We start from the raw sequence: 17,706 nt of genomic DNA on the forward strand, positions 1-17,706 counted from the left end.
CGGCGGCCCCGCGCATGCGCAGAGCGGCGGCCGATGGCGGGCGGGCCGCGGTAGTAAATGGCGGTGGCGCTGGCGGCGGAGCAGGCGGGCGGCGGGGGCGCCCGGGTGGGGCTGTGCGTGCTGTGCGGGCTGCCGGCGGCCGGCAAATCCACCCTGGCCCGCGCCCTGCGCCGCCGCCTGCTGCAGCGCCCGGGCTGGGCCTGCGCTCTCCTCACCTACGACGACCTCATCCCGCCGGAGGCCATCGGGCCTCCCGACTCGGGGGCGGGGCCGGAAGGGCCGCCCCCATTGGTCAGTACGGCTCCCCTCCTCCCCGCTGCGCGCTCTCTGCTCTCATTGGCCAGCTGTGGCGCGTCGCTCAGGCGCGTCACCGGTCGCGCGGGGGCCGTTGCTAGGCAGCGCGGCTAGGTCGCCCGTGCGCGGCTTAACTGCCCAGCTGCCGGTACCGGTCCCGGTCCTGGTCCCGGTCCCGCCGCGGCGGGGCCTGGGCAGGGCGAGGGGACCCTGGGGAGCGGAGCTGGGGCGGTGCGTGTGTGCGCGGGCCTTGACCCCGCCGCGGCCTTTCCTCCGCAGCAGCCCGGCTGGAAGCGGAGCCGGCGGGAGCTGCTGCAGTGCCTGGAGGGATTCCTGCGGGCGCTGCTCACCGGGGCCCCGCCGCCCGCTCCCCCGCCCGTCGCCGCCCGGCCCGCCTGGGAACGCTTCCTGGCCTGCTGCCGCGGACAGGGGCTGTACGCTGCCGACGGTCAGGCCGGAACTGGCCACTACTGGACACAGGCAGCCGCCGCTGGGCCGCTCTACCTGATCCTGGACGACAATTTTTATTACCGGAGCATGAGATACGAGGTGTACCAGCTGGCTCGCAAATGTAATTACTCTTTATTCCTATGCGTAAGAACGTTTCCAGCTCTGTAGGAAATTCAGAGCACTTCAACTGCTTTTCTTCAAGTGCTCTTGCAGAACATTCTTAATTGCTGGATTCCTGCAGTATAGTAAGCATCAACTCAAGTTTATTACTGTATTACTAGAAATAGATAGGTCACTTAAAGCCTTTCTTATGTACGTTGATCTCAGAAATTACCACTTGAGCAGCCTTGAGTGTAAAAGAGTTTGTATTTTTTTTTTTTTTGGTGCATATTCTTTCCAGGCTCAGCACTAGTGTAGAAGCTCCTCATTCATACAAAGCCTTTCTCGTGTGTGTTGCTCTCAGAAATTTTTACTTGAACAGTTTAAAGGTGAAATAATCTGTTTATGTCCTTTTAGATTCCTTGAGCTTCTGCCAGTTATTTTTAGAGTGCCCACTGGAATGCTGCTTGCAGAGAAACCGTCTAAGAAGTCATCCGTTACCTGACCAGATAATACATTTAATGGCAAGAAAGATAGAAATGCCAGATGTCAAGAAAAACGCTTGGGAACAGAACAGCCTCATTCTGAACAGTTGTGATTGCAATTTGGAGGATAAGTATGCTGCTGGATTGATTGCTAGGGTTTTCACTAAGTACTGTTTTCATAAACAGGCGGGTGGAATTTTTTACCACATCTAAACAGCGTGTGAAAAGTATGCCATGTGGTGATTTTGGGAAGACAGTCAATTACACACATGGAACTCACAGCCACCATTCTTGGAGACTTAACATTGAACCTTACTGCGCTGCTAAACTGTTGTTGAAAATTTGTGTAAATTGGCCAAAACATTCAGTCTTGAAATAATTTGCTGTAGTTGGTTTTCATCTAACTTGGTCTATAAAGATGATTTCATTGATTGCCTCATAAATTTAACTGAAAACTTGCCCTTTTTTCTGTGATGTGTCATTACAAAATGAAAGAAAAAGCTTCAGTGAAACTGTTTGATTCATGTGGTTTACTGTTTTGTTTTCTTAGTGAGCAAATAATTAGTTTGCTGGCCACTGCTTTGGAAAATCCAGTGAAACAAAATGAGGAAAACACCGAGCAAAAGGTAGCTTGTCTTCTCAGCTGAGGGTGAATGAGTGAGTGATTCCTGAACTGGATGCAGAACAGTGAACAGACAGAAACTGAGAAACAGCTCCTGCAGTTCTTGATTGCAAAAGCACACACAGAAAAGTTAATCCTGTTTGAAATCATAGAATGGTTGGGGCCAGAAATGGGTACTTCTGTCACCTTAAGTTAAACAACTGAACTACTTTAAGAATACTGTTATATGTTCTAGAGTAGTAAAAAGATTTTGGAGGAGGAAAATAATCTTCACTTCCTAATGTCACACACGTGTCTCTGGCATACCTGCCTCCACATTCAAAGGAGCAGATACGTGCTGTGCCCGTCACTGTGCCGCCAACGTGTTACTTTTTTCAAAGAACACTTCAAAAGTTTATGACAGTCTAAATAAAATCTAACGTGTTTGCACATATTCTTCCTTTCTGTTGGTCACCCCGCATAGGAAGCGGATCGAGCAATCTGTGCCGCTAGTACTGTCCATCAGGCTGACCAGATATGCAGGCGCATCATCTCTCGGACAATGAAGGATGCAAAAGGTAAGTGTAGCATATTCTAGGTGCTAGATAAGGCTAAACCGAAGAAATTCCCTCAGCGTAAATTGTTAAACGGAGTCCCAACTCTGCAGGTGCGACTGAGGCAATCGCCTGACCAGAAGTCTGGTCAAAGTTATTTGTAGAATGTGAGTCAAAGTCTGCAAATCTTGTCTTTAAACATGAAGTTAAAAGCTCGGTTTTAATTTTCTTTTAGGTAAAAATGTGCTCCCAAGTGAGATGAAGAGCCTGGCAGAAGAACTCAACAAACTCAAAATGGAGTTTTTGGAAGACTTGCGGCAAGGAAATCATTTGAAAAAACAGATTTGCATACAAAATCAGTATTTTGACCCTGCTACAAGTGTAACTTCTTCATTCCAACATGAAGCAACTAATGTAGTTAATAAATACATTTTAAAATAATGACATAGAGTATATCAATGTTTTTTTGAGAGTCCAGAGTATTTCAAATGCAATACTGTTTCAGCAGCACTGCTGAAAATATTTGAGAGATAGAGCTTCCTTTTCTGGAAACTTGTGCCACCTCTGATTCCTGTCCCTCTATTATGGGACAGAAATATGGTCTACTGCACTGTGTTTGACTTTGAAGATCAAGCCAACAACAAATCGTCCTTAGATTTTAAATTTCTTGGCATCACAGAAAAAGTTAGCCTGGGAGGAAGGCCTAGAAGTTGTCTAGTCCTGTTTCCTGTGTAAAGCAAGACTAACTTTAGGCAGGATCAGCTTTCTCAGAGCCTCCTCCAGCTGAGGTTTTCAAGAGCACTGTGGATGATGACCTCCTCTGCTCTGTCAAACAGGTAGCTGAGTGTTTCTAGAGAATCCATGCCTGGGAAGATATAAAAACAAGTAGCGAGATGGAGTTTAGCACTTCAAGCATGAAGTGGTTTGACAATGAACTACAGCATCCAAAGTCAGGATGTCAGCACTTAAGTTTAATCCAAGTCCTGCTTCGGTTTCCCAGGTCCCTTTTTTAGATCAGGCTCTTGGCTTCTCTGCCTGTTTCTCTGACAGAAACTTTGCAAAGAACAAGAAATTTGAGATGCAGTTAAATTAAGGTCTTGAGAGTTGCATGCACGTACGCACACATGTAGGATTAACTCCAGTGTCCAAAGGAATTTAACGTTTGGCGCTGCCTCAGAGTTGCTAACAACATACACAGAAGTTCCATGTGCTGTGACAGCCACCTTACCACAATAAAAACTCTGACTTCAGCCATACAAGAGTACTCTTGATAAGGAAATACGCACTTGAGGAAACAAAGAATTTGGAAGATGACCAAATGTGCCACATTAACAGTGGAAAGAAGTAAAAGAGTGTCCTGGTTCAGCACAAAAATGAAGCATTTTCACCTTAAGCAGACTGAAACACAAATACATCGTTTCCTGCTTACCTTCCGTACCGTATCTAGACCATAGCTGGTCATGAGCAATTCACCAGTTCCAGCTGTCAAAGTATATGTAATTAAGAAGAATTAACACCAGACTTAATTAGAAAGTGTTATTTTATTCATATCTTACAAAAGCAAAGCTTCACAACATGAACTACACCAGATATAGTTGAGTTATTTCAGAATTAACCTTGTCATCTGAAAACATTCACTACACAATAAAATTTATTTTACAACTCTAACAGGTTTCTTTTTTGCATACAAAATATGCTCTTTACACTGAAATACATATTATTAACAAAGCAGGTACGTAGAAGCACATACACAAAGATTGCTCAATGAAAAACGCTTCAGCAGGGAATAAATTTCCTGCAGCAGAACATCCATTTGCTGTAGATTTTCAGAGAAGCTTAAAATTAATAGAAAACTTGCCAGTGAAGACTTCTAAATTACATTCCCTTCGTCAAAAAGAAACAAAAACCAAACAAGCAAACCCCCCCCAAGCATTCTGGAACAAAACAAACAGCGACAGATCACTTTGCTAGGAAAGATCATTGGAACATGTCTTCCAGCACTGACTTTTATGTTAAATGCCAATCAACATTTTACATCAAAATCCTCTTCACCTAAAACTATTTTTCCCTATTAGCTGCTTCACAGTTGGTTTAAGTATTAACTGAGATAATCTGCCAAGATCTTCAGTCTAGTATTTGCATGTTGATTGGAATATTCAGTCTCAGTAAGTCTGCGTTAAGAGTACTATAAATAGTGCATGTTAAAAATGTCAACACATCTATAAAATAGTCTCTTACAATAAAAACAAAAACCTCACAAAGTTAATGTTTTGCAACTACAGAACTTAACAGAGTGAAGCTATGGAAAAATTTCAGCTCGTTCCCAAACTTCACTGTTAATACAAGTTAAAATACTCATCACCACCTTGTAAATATAAGGATTTGGGTTTAAAAAAAAAAAAAAAAACAACTAAAAAAGCCCAAGTTAGTGCAGTGTAGCGTGTGGAGAACTCAATATGAAAAGCCTACTAACCGAGGACTCGATCCTGCAATTCCTGACAAGGATCCCTCTTAACTCTGAGTAAGGCCTGCTTGCGCAAGGGAATCATCAGGATCACACTCTAAACCAATTTTCCAGTACTAATCCTGGTCTTTAAATTATAGCGAATAATATGTACAAAATTATGAAAACCTAGTATGAAAATACACCTTCCAAACCTCCTCTGTAGACAGAATAAAATAGACATAGTCAGGGTACTGTTTGGCACAGCTGAACACACAGAATTATGTTGAAAAATGAAGAATCCTAGCCCAGAGGGTAACCCTCCGTGAAGGGCGAGGTAGTCAGCAGGGACGCACCCCACAGCTCTGCTTGTGGAACCAAAGGATGAACACCAAAGCCTGCTGCCCCCTAAGAAACCCCTCTGCAAACAAGAGTGTGCACAAGAAAGGAAGGAAAAATATTTTGGTCGTTGTTCAACAGATCATAGAACGGTTTGGGTTGGAAGGGACATTAAAGACCACCCAGTTCCAGCCCCCCTGCCCTGGGGAGGGACTCCTCCACCTAGATCAGGTTGCTCAAAGCCCCGTCCAACCTGGTCCTGAAACTGCTGTTCAACCTTCCCGGGGTACTCTGAAGCACTGGGTGGCCTTTGAAGGGCCCTTCCAACCCAAACCATTCTATGATTCTATATTTTTGACCTAATTACTACAAAACTACATGCAGCCAAGAATCCAGTTCCTCCAGATGGTTACTTAAGCACAGAATACTCAAAAGTAGGTAAATTAGAGAGAAATATACTCTGTTCCCAAATTTCTAATTCATTGAAGTTAAAATTACTTCTAAAGTTAAAATTGTCAGAAGGGTGGTTTTTTTCCTGCATTGATCTTACAGTGAAGCCGTTATAATTTTTTCCATTGGCTTCAGGAAGCTTTAGCTCCCGTAACAATATAAATTTGAATAAGCCAAACATTTGCTATTCAGATTCCAACCTCGGATTTGCAGGACGTTATTCAAATCTTCCTGCTTTTAACAAAACATATTTGCTGCCATATTTTGCTGATAGTAAAAGGGGAATATATAAGGGAAGCTTTAATTTGCCTCAAGTAAATCAAACTAAGGTAAAAGTGCATGTCCAAATATGGGAAAAGTAACAGTTCTTCACTTTTCTGAAACATTACAAATTCCTGTGTGTAGCATATTAAGAGTTTTTATTAATTTTGCTAGGATGTTTTATTTAGGTTTATATTAAAGTGCCGGTCCGTTAGCCTAGGTGCTTCTAAAGTAAGATGTACGGTATGAAAAAAAAAAAACAAACATGTGCAATGGACTTCACGTACATCTTTAGTTACCATTTGCCACCTACCATTATTAATCACAATGACTTCAGTCAGCCAGATGCCTTTGCCTACTACGTGAACAGTTCAGAAAACCCAGAAGCCCTGCCCCTGATTGCTAGCACAGCAAAAGGACAACAAATCCGGGGAAAGGACAAGACAAACCGACTTCCAAGTTAGCTGAAGTTTACAAGGAACTAGATTATACAACTTTCAAACATACAGGCAACCTCTCAGTTGTATCTTGGCCCGAGATAAAACCAGACAAATGATTTTTCGTTAATAAACCTCTTCTTTGTTTCTATTAGAACTTCTATCAGCAATACAGAAGGCTAATTGTGCAAATTTTAAACATCTGTACAAATCAGTTTAAGGCAGTTAAAAATCTCACAGAATATATATTAGTTCTACAGGGTGTTTAAAAATTACCTCCTTTTAAAAGGAACAACATGTAAAATTTTGCTAAGTGTAGTTTAAAATAAGGTCTCAGATTTCAATTTTCTTTTGTATAACTAGTGAATGACAAGCTTTTAACTTTTTTCCTACCAGAGTTTCATTCACAATAACCCGTTATCTTCTAGTTTTGTGACGAGTTTTAAAAATAATAGTAAAATTAGTGTTTCAGCCCTAGAACGAAGAGTTTAGACTATACCAAGCAAAAACTTATTATTAACCTTAACCAGTTTTACATTAAATTGAATTTGCATGTGAAAGTTGCTTCTGTTTGTTTTTCCAGATTGGAGTAGCTACATTTTTAAGGATAAGTATGTCCCCAAAGTAACCATACTGCATTAACCTCTCATATTTTAAGGTTAATCTATTTTGTCTTGCCCAGTAAACAGTCTGGTAATTGCATCCTACGTTTCAGGACACATGCTCTGCTTCTACGTTTGTAGAATGTTCGTTGGGATTAAGCGCAAGCAACTTAAGTTTAGCAACCAAAGCATGTAAATGCATTCCAATTCTTATAGCGCACTCTGTTTTTTTTGAAAGGCTACATATAAAATAACAACCACATCTTATACAAAATTTCCCTGGCAAGTTTTACGACAACATAGAAATGAATTTGCATCCTCTGTCAAACTGATTAACGCGAAGATTCCTTATGGAAATGTGCAAGCTTTCCTTCAGCAAGTAGGAAAAATAGACTGTAATATGTTAAAAAACTAAACGAAAGCACGTTCTCAGTCAGTGTTGACTATGTTGGCCTCTTGCAAAATGGCAAGCAAAGTCATACTTATTTTTACACTTACACCCACATATGTTGCACTGAAAAGGATTTTCAAATCCGTGACATCCCATGTGAATAGTATAAAGGATATTGTCTGCAAAATACATGTCACAGTGTTGGCAGTGATGCAGAAGCTGAGGGTCCTGAACCGGAAGGGTTGGAGCTGGAGTACTTGGTTGACTGTTACTTATGCTGGGAGTACTGGTGTGGGCGCTGCGGTCACTGCTGGGACCTGCCACAGGACTATAGTTCCTTTGACTGTGTGCAGGCCGAGGGTCTGGGCTGGTTGGAGATGAACTTTGAGGAATATTTGCTGACACAGCTGAAACTACTGCAGGTGCAGCAGGCTGCTGTATCATGAAAGGCTTTTCATCTTGACAGGAAACAACGTCAGGAGAGGCGGGATTTTGGTTTTCAGGCGGCAAGCTAGATAACTGTCCGGCTAACGTAGAGAGCTGGTTTAAAGGATTATCTACCATCAGGTCCTGTGGATCTCTTGGCAACCCACTGTTCTGGGTTGTTTTTGTCATGCTCTCATATGCTTCAGTCTGGATATTTGGGATTTCATGAGTGAAATCATTAAGGTAGTCTGGTTTCTGAACCACCATGGAAGGTGGACTCAAATTAATTAATGCTCTTCTGCTGTACCCCAAATTGCTGGTCTTCTTCTGCAAGACTCCCCACATTTTCTTGCTGCTCAGGGAAGACCTTGTACCCTTGATAGGCACCATTTTATGTTTGCGTCTGCGGTGATGAGATAAGTTGCTCCTGTCACTGCAGCGAAAGGAACACAATTCACATTTGTATGGTTTTTCACCAGTATGCGATCGCATGTGAGCTTCCAGATGACGTTCGTAAGCTGATGCAAAGGGACACAAATGGCACCTGTGAGGCTTCTCACCTGGAAAATGAAAATAGATTATACTATAGCATCTTAGAGTGCTTGAAGAAGGCTTTTCATGGAACAGAAAGTAGCTAACTGGAAGCTGCTAATCAAACAGTTCAGCTTCAGAGTCACTGCTAGCCTTGTGTTTAGCTGGATATTCGGTGGAAGAGTAAATTTAGACATCTCTGCCTCACCTAAGTGATAGTAAGCATAAGAAAAAAAAATATGACCAGAATTAGCACAACAGATAACCTGACTATTCAGATAAAGGATCCTGTAGCCAGAGAGTTACTAAAGAAAACAAAAGCCAGCTAATCCCTGAACAGCTGGGTGCTCTCTCAGACCTGATAGTCAGGTATTCCTTTCTGATAGGTAGAACTTCATTCTTCTATTAAGTTACATTTAGAGCTATTTGCATTAACACTTTTAAAAGTACTTACAAAACTTTCAAACACAGTTACAGGCCAACACATTTGGAACATAATCCTTTGGGACTTTTGATTTTCCTTTCATAGACCGATTTTTTAGGAGTTTTTAGATCCAGGTCTGCAATGTTAGAAATGCCTGAAGGATCTGATGCACGTTCAGGCAATGAAATGAAGCATTATCTTATTTTCCTATCTAGAATGCCAGGTCAATTTCTAAATCACTGTTGTGCAACTGATTCTCTTGCCACACAGCATGACAAACTCAAAAAAAAAATGTTAGCGGGCTCCTTCTCTTCATCCTTTATGGTTTTTTGGACGCATTTTCTACTATTTTAAATACAGGGCAATACATTTGTTTAGTGGCTTTCAAAATGGATCTAGAACAAGTGTAAAAGCCAGAGATTCGAATGCAGCGAGGGCCACTCTTACTCTGCAAGCACTGTACAGGCCCTAGAAGACAGCATGTGACTGATACAGAAAGCCCTTCCCATGTTGAGCCTCCCACACACTTTGGAATCACAACCTGGGATACTGAACAGAATTTTTTTTTTCTTTTTTTTTTTTTTTTCTTACATCACTGACTCTTCAAGAGGACTGAAAGTAATTTTTGTGCTACCTCCAAGTACCTGATTTGCACCAACTGAAACCATGATTCCTCCATAAGCATATATACGTATTCAGATATACGTATATATATGTGTGTGTGTAAAGATCTGGAGATTTGGTACAAACAATGATCTATAAAGACTGACAAACTCCCTGCATTCGCAAAGAACTTGTCAACATGAATGGGTTTATTTCATTCTAAAGTAGTTACACAGAGACAAAGATTTGCATCCCATGTTGCACGCCCTTAATACAACACAGCTGGTGAACTACTAATTACACTGCTGTCAGACTCAGCGTGAAGTTAATTCTGCAGTAAGTTGCACTTAATAATGGTTGCATGATCATGCCTGGGTCATAATTACTTTGGCAGACACCTCAGTGCACTTGCATATTATCCAGGACCCATCATGTGTTTACTTACATTGCTCTGAGGCTACTAGTCAGCAATCCCTTCCCTATTTTGACGCCGATTCAGTCATTCTGAGCCTTCACAGCTCATGCAATCCATCTCTTGGCCCTCTGTCACACTTCCCCACCACACTTCTGAGCAAAACTACACTCAGGTCTTGAATCTCCTCACCCTTAAAGTGAAAAAAAACAAGAAAACCAAACCAAACCAAATCCTTTCCTTGTTCTGAAGTCCCCTGTCTCTATACAAAGAAACAAAGTGGGGCTTTCTGAGGAGCCATTAAGGTAATGGCAAAATGATGTTACCATCTGGACACCACGCAGTGCTGTATTAAAATTAAGGATATGAAATACATTGTAAAGAGGCAAAGGGAAAACTATACAGAAAAAGGCCTCTGGCAGCCTGAGATTCTTGTATTATAAAACTGAACAGATTGGTGTAGGGAAATGAACTGCTATCATTGTGCAGTTACTGGTATTTCATTAGGCATCGGACATATTTGAACCAGTAATCTGGCTATAAAGCCTTCACTGTGTGAAGGTGTGTCCAAACTGCTGAAGCTCTTTGATAGACAGCAGGCTGACACCCCCACTAACCCCCTCTTCCTGCTAGCTAGCTTTCTGAAACAGAAATCATTCAGGCTGCGTGATTTTGCAGTAGAGTGATGTGTGCCTTCGATTTGGCTACCTTTTCCTAGCACCTTTGTGAAATTTTATTTGATCAAATGAGTCATGCATATACCCTCTGATAACAGAAATACCCGCAGCAGCACTGAGACAACAGTCATCCCACCTGTAAAGCTCCGTTCCTCTGAGAGGTATAACGCTAACAATATCACACACTACAACCACAAGAAACAACTCAAAATTTTAGTAAAGGCACACACCCAAAGTATTATGCTTTGCTCTAAAAAACAAATTCCTGTAGCTCGTGGAACGTTTGCTTCTGAATAATGGCCACTGGGTCAGAGATTTTTCAGGACTTTTCTCAGCATCCCAATTTTTGGTTGGATTCTTTCTTGCTTTTACATCTATTATGCTATAACCTTGTCAAAATGCTCATAATCCGCAGCAGGTATTGTTCTGCTACCTCTAGCCACTTAGTGGCCTCCACTCCCTAAAGTAGCAGCAGGATAAGAAAGCATTCTGAAAACACAAAAGAAATGTTAACCTAAGATCTCAGAGCATACAAAAGGTAGGCAACTTCCTAGAGTAAGAGAGGGAATGCTGACACTAGACCAATACCCCCATTTTGATACTTAAAGAAGGAAGATTTAATTTTTTTTTTTGCTCTCTAGTATGTCTAAAATTTATGAAATTTGATATTAAGTAACAATGCACTCTTTCAGTCTTTCTGTTTGAGAAACCCTACGCACATGAAAGCCATCAAAAACCTCTCAAGAATCAGCGAATACACAATACCAACATCTTCTAGTAGCAATTTATGTTTCCCATCGGAGCTCTAGCAGTCCATCTGCTCACATTGACAACTGGCCAGAAGCAAATGTGGGCTGGGAAATGCAAGTTTTTAGATGGCAATAGCTATATGCTACTGAAAAGACATGAAATTTTAAAGTTGATGTTACTTCTGCATCAAGAAGTAACAGTTCATTTAAAAATGAACTGCCTAAGTCTGCAGTACGGTTTCTCCCACTACCTGCCCCGCACTTCACAAGCTCAGAAATAGCACTGCACAGAGTAAAGCTGTTAAAAGAAAAACATCTCTTGCTGTCCACATACCATATGAGGCAAATGGTAGGCGAAGCTGTAACTGCTTTATGAAAAATTAGACCAAAAATATGCTCCAAAACACTCTGCTGCTTTGCAGATCTGTAGCAAGCCATGGCATTAATTGTGTCAAATGCAGGCACATAGGCCACTGTATTTTATCCACTATTGGAACTACACAGAATTTCCACTGGGGATCTGAAAACAGCAACAGCTACACACAGAGGCAGCTCACGGTAGCACAAGAGAAGAATTTGCAAGACCTTCAGAGTCTGAACCTCAGAACTCTTTGATTTCTAGTTGGTTGTCATTTTCTATCCCACTACGCCCTGTTGAAACAAGCCAACACTGCAGGGCGAGTGCAAGGAGCACTGACTTCCCCAAAACATATCCCAGGAGTTACTGTACAGAAGCAACAGTGCACAGCAAAGTGAGAACCTGGCTGACAGTAACCATACCTGAAGAGATCTACAATTATATCCAAGTTGCAACAACGCATTTCCTTCAAAGTGAGTCCCAGAATGCCAGCTAACCAAGACCCACACTTAAAAGTATTGGAACAGTCCATACCAAACTGGAAACTTGCAAAAACTTCCATTATTTGCAGAACACAATTTTTTTTTCTTATTACTCTAGTTAACAGCCATAAAGTCTTCTGTATCGTGTAATATACTCAGCAGGCACCAAAGTCAGACTTCACAAGGACTTTTCATTTGTTTTCTCTCATTTGCTAAGAGGTTGGAGACAATTGCATCAAGTTTAGGATATTCTAACCTTTATTGCGAGTTTTGCTTTTCAGCTTTATAAGCCCGACAGCAGCAAATGCTCTTCAGCAAGCCACAGTAAGTACTTCTCTTCTCATTACTGCTATTAATAACTTATTTGATTATATCCCTTCACGTTTGAATACTCTAACAACAAGAAAACTTAATTCTTATTACTATGTTTTGTACTTCCACATCTAAAATGTACAAAACAGGAATACGTTCATAGCTCAACAACAGAGGAAGAAAAGCCCCTATAAATCTCCATGTGGCAGCACGTACGTTTTTCATTTTTCTGATTAGCAAAGAAAAACTAAAAGTTACATTTAGGGTCCTCCAATTTACACCGATGCTTTCATGCTAAACCTTACTCCCATATATAGTTACTTCAAATTCAGTAGTCTGCAATAATAAGTGTCAGTAGGAATTAGCATAATTTAAACAGCTACATGGTACACCTTCAAAAAATATTCTATTAAAAATTGTTCTAATTGTTGAGTAACTCTAAGAACTATCACACTGCTTGAAGATGCTAAGTCCTTACATGCAAATCATAACATTGAGTTAATACCACAATGCCTCACAGCGAAGTGCTGCAGAATATTTCATACCTGTATGAATTCTGATATGCTCTATGAGCCGTGCCGTTCCTTTGCTGGCATAGTTGCAGTATCGACACTTTAACTTTCCATCAAATGTCCTTTCAAACCCATCCACTAACATTCCTGAGTTTTCATCCAGTGAAACTTCAACAGAAGGATGATCCAGACCATTCTGATCACCTTCTGTCCCAGCTGTGAATAATGCAACAGAGATTTCACTCAAGAATCAGTGGGATACTACCTATCGTGCTGTGAGAACATGCCAAATATCTTTTGCCTCTTTATGCCCTTGGTCTTTAAATATACAGAACTACATGAAAAAACCCTGCTTAAAACCAAGGTACGTACACATCCTGTGTGATGTGAAAACCACTAGCAAAAATACTTCCATGCAATCATAGTAGTCTGCTTAATTATGTGGAACGTAAACAGTTCAGTTTAAAAAAAAATAAATCTGATAGCACTGTGCTGGTTTTGGCTGGGACAGAGTTAATTTTCTTCATAGCAGCTACTATGGGGCTATGTTTTGGATTTGTGCTGAAAACAGTGTTGATTATACAAAGATGTTTTCATTATTGCTGAGCTGTGCTTACACAGAGCCAAGGCCTTTTCTGATTCTCACAGCACTCCACCAGTGAGTAGGCTGGGGGGAGGCACAAGAAGGTGGATGGGGACAGCTGGCCCCAGCTGATTGAAGGAACATCCCATAGCATACGACACCAGGGTCAGCATACAAAGCTGTGGGAAGAAGGAAGAAGGGGGGACGCTCAAAGTGATGGTGTTTGTCTTCCCAAGTAACCGCTGTGTGTGATGGAACCCTGCTTTCCTGGAGATGGCTGAACACCTGCCTGCCGATAGGAAGGAGTGAATGAATCCCTTGTTTTGCTTTGCTTGCATGCGTGGCTTTTGCTTTACTTATTAAGCTGTCTTTATCTCAACCCATGAGTTTTCTCACTTTTCCGCTTTTCTCCCCCATGCCACCACGGGAGAGTGAGCGAGTAGCTGTGTGGTGCTTAGTTGCTGGCTGGGGTTAAACCACGACACGCTGAAATCAGCTTACCTCCCTGAAGAGTCTCTGCTTCCTTGTCTCCACTAACTGATCCAGAAATCATATTTACATGGTGAGTCTGCTGTGTAAGGTATTCCTGAAAATCTTTTACAAAGTCCAAAGGTTCTGGCTTCTTTTCACCCATATTCACTCTTTATGTTTACAACCACTTGTGCCTAGAAGGAAAAAGATTTTCAAATCACAAGTGTCAGTGAATTTGAATGCATTCAAACAAGTTTGGGTTTTTGGAGTTTTCTATGTGAAGGAATAGTTTTCTCATACAGCATGACTCAATGCACAAATTCACAACCATAAGAACATTATTTTTAGAATTTTTAACTCATTAAAGATCAGCAAATACATATTACTGGGGAAATCATAAGATAAGTTACACAATAGTAACATAAGGACAATATCAAATTGGATAAAATGAGATAATCAAAATCAACTTGCCTTTTTTTTTTTTTTAAATGGATCATACCTGAACTTTAGTTCCCTGCTAAGCAGCAAACATGCTCCAAAATGTACACCCAACAGTTCAGATAGAAAGCACAGAGCACAGCTTCTCCACTTTCCTTGGAAGGAAAAAAAAGGAAATGGAAGTCCATTATTCTGCCCAACATCCATGAGTTTTAAGAAAGAAACTTGAAAAAATACATAGGTTTTGAAAGACAGGTTCCAACACTCTACTGCTCTAAGTTTTAATAAAACAATTACACTTCTAGCAAAAACTCTTCAAAGACTGCATTCACGCCTTCATGTGTCTCACTGAAAGCCACTTCCATCTCACTGACAGTTTGCGTAGTTTCTCTGGTGAATATATGGCTCCAAAAAATCCCAGAGTTGGGTAAGTCAGTTACGGCAACTGTAATGTTGGGAAACCAACTGAATGTCACTGATTAGTAAAGATGGAAAGAAGTCTTATAAAAAGCATTATTTCATAGTTCTCCCAAAATTTTAGTTTCCTGTTCTAAGTGTCTCAATCTATTTTATTATTTTGCATTGAAATAATAAAAATATTCACTAGAAGTCACTCATCGTGTTCTTTTCTGGGACTGTAAATGACATACCTCTAGAGTCTCAATTTGCAATGAATTTGTGAAGACAGAACTTAGGATTCAGTTGGAAAGAGAGCAATAAGTCAGCTACACTATTGTTCCTGCAGATTATAATCAGAAATAATTTATAACGCTACATTTTCAATAAGAGTATCTCTTTGTTTTCCAATAGCTACTAAACAAAACATTAGGCGACCTACAAAAACTCAAGTCCTGAGTTTAAGACCACATTTAAACACATTTTCCTGTATTTTCACAGTTATTTACATGCATTAGTTCATTTCTGGCATCCAGACGAGCACATCCTTTCACATCATGTTTAAGTGTGCTCACCTATTATCATTATAATCGTCATTACGTTACTTTCGAACACATCTTTATGTATCAATTTTCCCTACCCTCTTTCAGATGTCATCAGCCTCATGGAGGCTTAAGTTAATTTGTGTTCCATTTGTTGGTGTCTCCTGCAATAAAACAAAGATATGAGGATATTAATAAAAGATACAAAGGAAAAATACAGGACAATGTAATGAAGAGTACTGACCAGGGTAACTTTCACCAAATTATAATATGAAGAAATAACATTTTAAAACTAAACCATTCTAAATGCTGAACGGTTCAACATGAAACAATGCTAAAGGTCCACATTTTCGCAAAAGAATCTATGTATCACTTCATGTAAGGCACAAAAACTTATTTGATTGATGATTTTTCTAATGAAATTTAATTTTTTAAATTACACAAATATTTAAAAAACTGATTGGGGAAAAGACATAATTCTGAGGATCAACTGCATAAAACTTCCTCTCTCTACCTCACCGATTTAATTTTAAAACTTTCACCCTTCTTTTTTTTTTTTTTTATGTTAACGTAGGTAAGTTGCCAGAATTTCAGCACCACCTCAAGCCTCTATATTTGTAGGCACAAAAGAACCTCTTGTGATCTTATGTGGGTTTTTTTATACAATCATAGAATACCAGGTCAGACCATCAGGTCCAACCTTTTTTGGCAAAATATGTACAACCCGCAGTTCTCCTTTTCAGGGAAGAATGATACAGATCAGATGTTTGCTATGTCACTACCGCAAACTAGTAAATGCAATTCTCATTATTGGAAACCTGAGCAGACCAGCTCGCGTTTCACACACTTGAATGGGCTGATCACACCAGATGTTCCCCAAGTTCTACCTATACAGGACATTTTCTGCATAGACGACTACATCTTCTCCACACTGATGGGTAGAATACTGGTTATTGATTTTCCACACAGCCACAAAACCGTCGAATTTAACGTTAGTTACAGTGCTGGTGTGTACTAAGTTTATTGTCTAAGCAGTGTTACAGGATGGGAGGCACGATAAGTATTTTACCTAAAGAATTCTGCTAAAGAAAATAATTCAGACACAGTAAAACCAACAGTTTAATATACACAGTAAGAAGTTACACTGTAGTAATTACACAAGAATAAAATAATATGACTATGATCACACATAGTGTGTGATGACATCCCACTTTCTTTCAAGGAATCAAGAAAAAAAAAAAGGGGGGGGGGAGGGGGCGGATCTCTCCCCCAGTCTCATTTTTTTCCAGCACAAATGACTTAAAATTAACATAACGAGGGAAGAAAGGTCCCGAACGCTTCCTGCTCCTTCTCAAGGAGTTCTGCCCGTGGGCAGGGGCCTCGCCGGGCGACCTGTCATCAGCCACGGAAAACCACCGCTTGCTCCGCCAGCCCCTTTACGAACAACTCCCGTGTTTCCTTCACCTTTCTCCGACCCACGCCGCCTTCACGCGTGGGCAGGAAGGGACGCGGCCACGGCAGACCTCCGCCTAAACCTGGGGGTCGTCCCGCCCTCTCCATCTCCCGGCTTCAAAACAAGGGAGAAGCCGAGGGGCTGCGCTGGCTGGCCCGGCCCCCGGCGGGGTAGCACGGCTCCTCCCGCCGCCTGGTCCCCCTCACATCAACGGGAGGCCGCAGCGGGGACCCCCGCGGCCCCCGGGAGACCTGTCACGCCTGTTGCTCCCGCCGTCCCGGGTGGGGGCGGGGGGGGGTGCGCGCCGCGCTGCCGCCGGGCGCCCCTCAGGGCGAGGGGTGGAGGGGAGAGGCCGCTACTCACCGCCACCACCCCGCACGCCGGCCGCCACCCGTCCCCGCTGCCGCCGCCGCCATGTTTGTTGTGCCTCCCGCGGCACGGCCCGGCCCGGCCCGGCCCACCGCAGCCTCGCGAGACCGCGCCGGGCTGGGGGGTGTGGCGGGGGCGGGGACGGGGCCGCGGCGGGCGCCAAGATGGCGGCGGCGGCGGGAGGTTGGCTGCGCAGCGGCGCCAAGGTGAAGCGGGGAGGCTGAGCGGGGTGGGGGCGCCGATCCTACCGGGGAGGCCCACGCGTGTCCGTTACGCGGCTCCTCGGCCCCGCCTGTGGGAAGGGCGAGCCGCCTTCCGCCCGCCTTTGCCGGGGCCTGTTGGGGGCGAGGGGGGCTCCGGCTGGGAGCTCCCGGGTGCGGGGTCTGCTCGGCCGGTCCCAGTGCAGGGGGTGAGGGTGGGTTTGGAAAGGCCTCTGCTCCTTCTGCCTTGCGGGTTTTTTTTTGAGGAGTGGTATTGGGTCACTTCTTACTGGGAAAAATCCTTGCAAGTCTTGTGAAACGGCTGGTGGTGGGAGCAGCCCGCGGCTGTGGGAAGGCAGCAC

At 42.5% G+C, this 17,706-nt stretch overlaps 2 protein-coding genes across 4 annotated transcripts; one reads left to right on the forward strand and one right to left on the reverse strand.

Moving 5' to 3' along the window:
* The first annotated feature begins 17 nt into the window (after positions 1-17).
* On the forward strand, positions 18-2,927 carry PSTK (phosphoseryl-tRNA kinase). The gene is made up of 6 exons (XM_086751852.1): positions 18-291; positions 574-865; positions 1,261-1,459; positions 1,879-1,954; positions 2,414-2,507; positions 2,719-2,927. Exons 1-6 carry the CDS (start codon positions 58-60, stop codon positions 2,922-2,924), a joined length of 1,101 nt encoding a protein of 366 aa, XP_086607978.1. The 5' UTR covers positions 18-57; the 3' UTR covers positions 2,925-2,927.
* A 138-nt stretch (positions 2,928-3,065) lies between these two features.
* Positions 3,066-17,186, reverse strand: IKZF5 (IKAROS family zinc finger 5). 3 transcript variants are annotated; one of them, XM_086751850.1, is made up of 7 exons: positions 17,139-17,186; positions 15,421-15,486; positions 14,446-14,539; positions 13,977-14,140; positions 12,926-13,108; positions 7,514-8,392; positions 3,066-3,348 (listed from the first exon to the last, which is right to left on the reverse strand). In XM_086751850.1, the coding sequence occupies exons 4-7, from the start codon at positions 14,107-14,109 to the stop codon at positions 3,251-3,253; spliced, it is 1,293 nt and encodes a 430-aa protein (XP_086607976.1). In that variant the 5' UTR covers positions 14,110-14,140; positions 14,446-14,539; positions 15,421-15,486; positions 17,139-17,186; the 3' UTR covers positions 3,066-3,250. The 3 variants fall into 3 exon arrangements, with proteins under 3 accessions (XP_086607976.1, XP_086607975.1, XP_086607977.1); XM_086751849.1 differs by lacking the exon at positions 17,139-17,186 and adding an exon at positions 16,787-16,904; XM_086751851.1 differs by lacking the exons at positions 3,066-3,348; positions 17,139-17,186 and adding an exon at positions 16,787-16,899 and having other exon boundaries at positions 6,255-8,392.
* Positions 17,187-17,706: the final 520 nt, after the last annotated feature.

Source organism: Chlamydotis macqueenii, chromosome 7 (genome assembly GCF_036417535.1).
Source record: "Chlamydotis macqueenii isolate bChlMac1 chromosome 7, bChlMac1.mat, whole genome shotgun sequence".
NCBI lineage: Eukaryota > Metazoa > Chordata > Aves > Otidiformes > Otididae > Chlamydotis > Chlamydotis macqueenii.

Excerpts from the sequence above, each read along its gene's own strand:
- PSTK (XM_086751852.1), top strand. The coding sequence starts at position 58 with ATGGCGGTGGCGCTGGCGGCGGAGCAGGCGGGCGGCGGGGGCGCCCGG. Across the intron at positions 1,955-2,413 it reads AGGAAAACACCGAGCAAAAG|GAAGCGGATCGAGCAATCTG; the intron begins GTAGCTTGTCTT and ends CACCCCGCATAG. Across the intron at positions 2,508-2,718 it reads GACAATGAAGGATGCAAAAG|GTAAAAATGTGCTCCCAAGT; the intron begins GTAAGTGTAGCA and ends ATTTTCTTTTAG.
- IKZF5 (XM_086751850.1), bottom strand. The coding sequence starts at position 14,109 with ATGGGTGAAAAGAAGCCAGAACCTTTGGACTTTGTAAAAGATTTTCAG. Across the intron at positions 13,109-13,976 it reads AGCAGAGACTCTTCAGGGAG|CTGGGACAGAAGGTGATCAG; the intron begins GTAAGCTGATTT and ends CATTATTCACAG. Across the intron at positions 3,349-7,513 it reads TCAGTGCAACATATGTGGGT|GCATGGATTCTCTAGAAACA; the intron begins GTAAGTGTAAAA and ends ATATCTTCCCAG.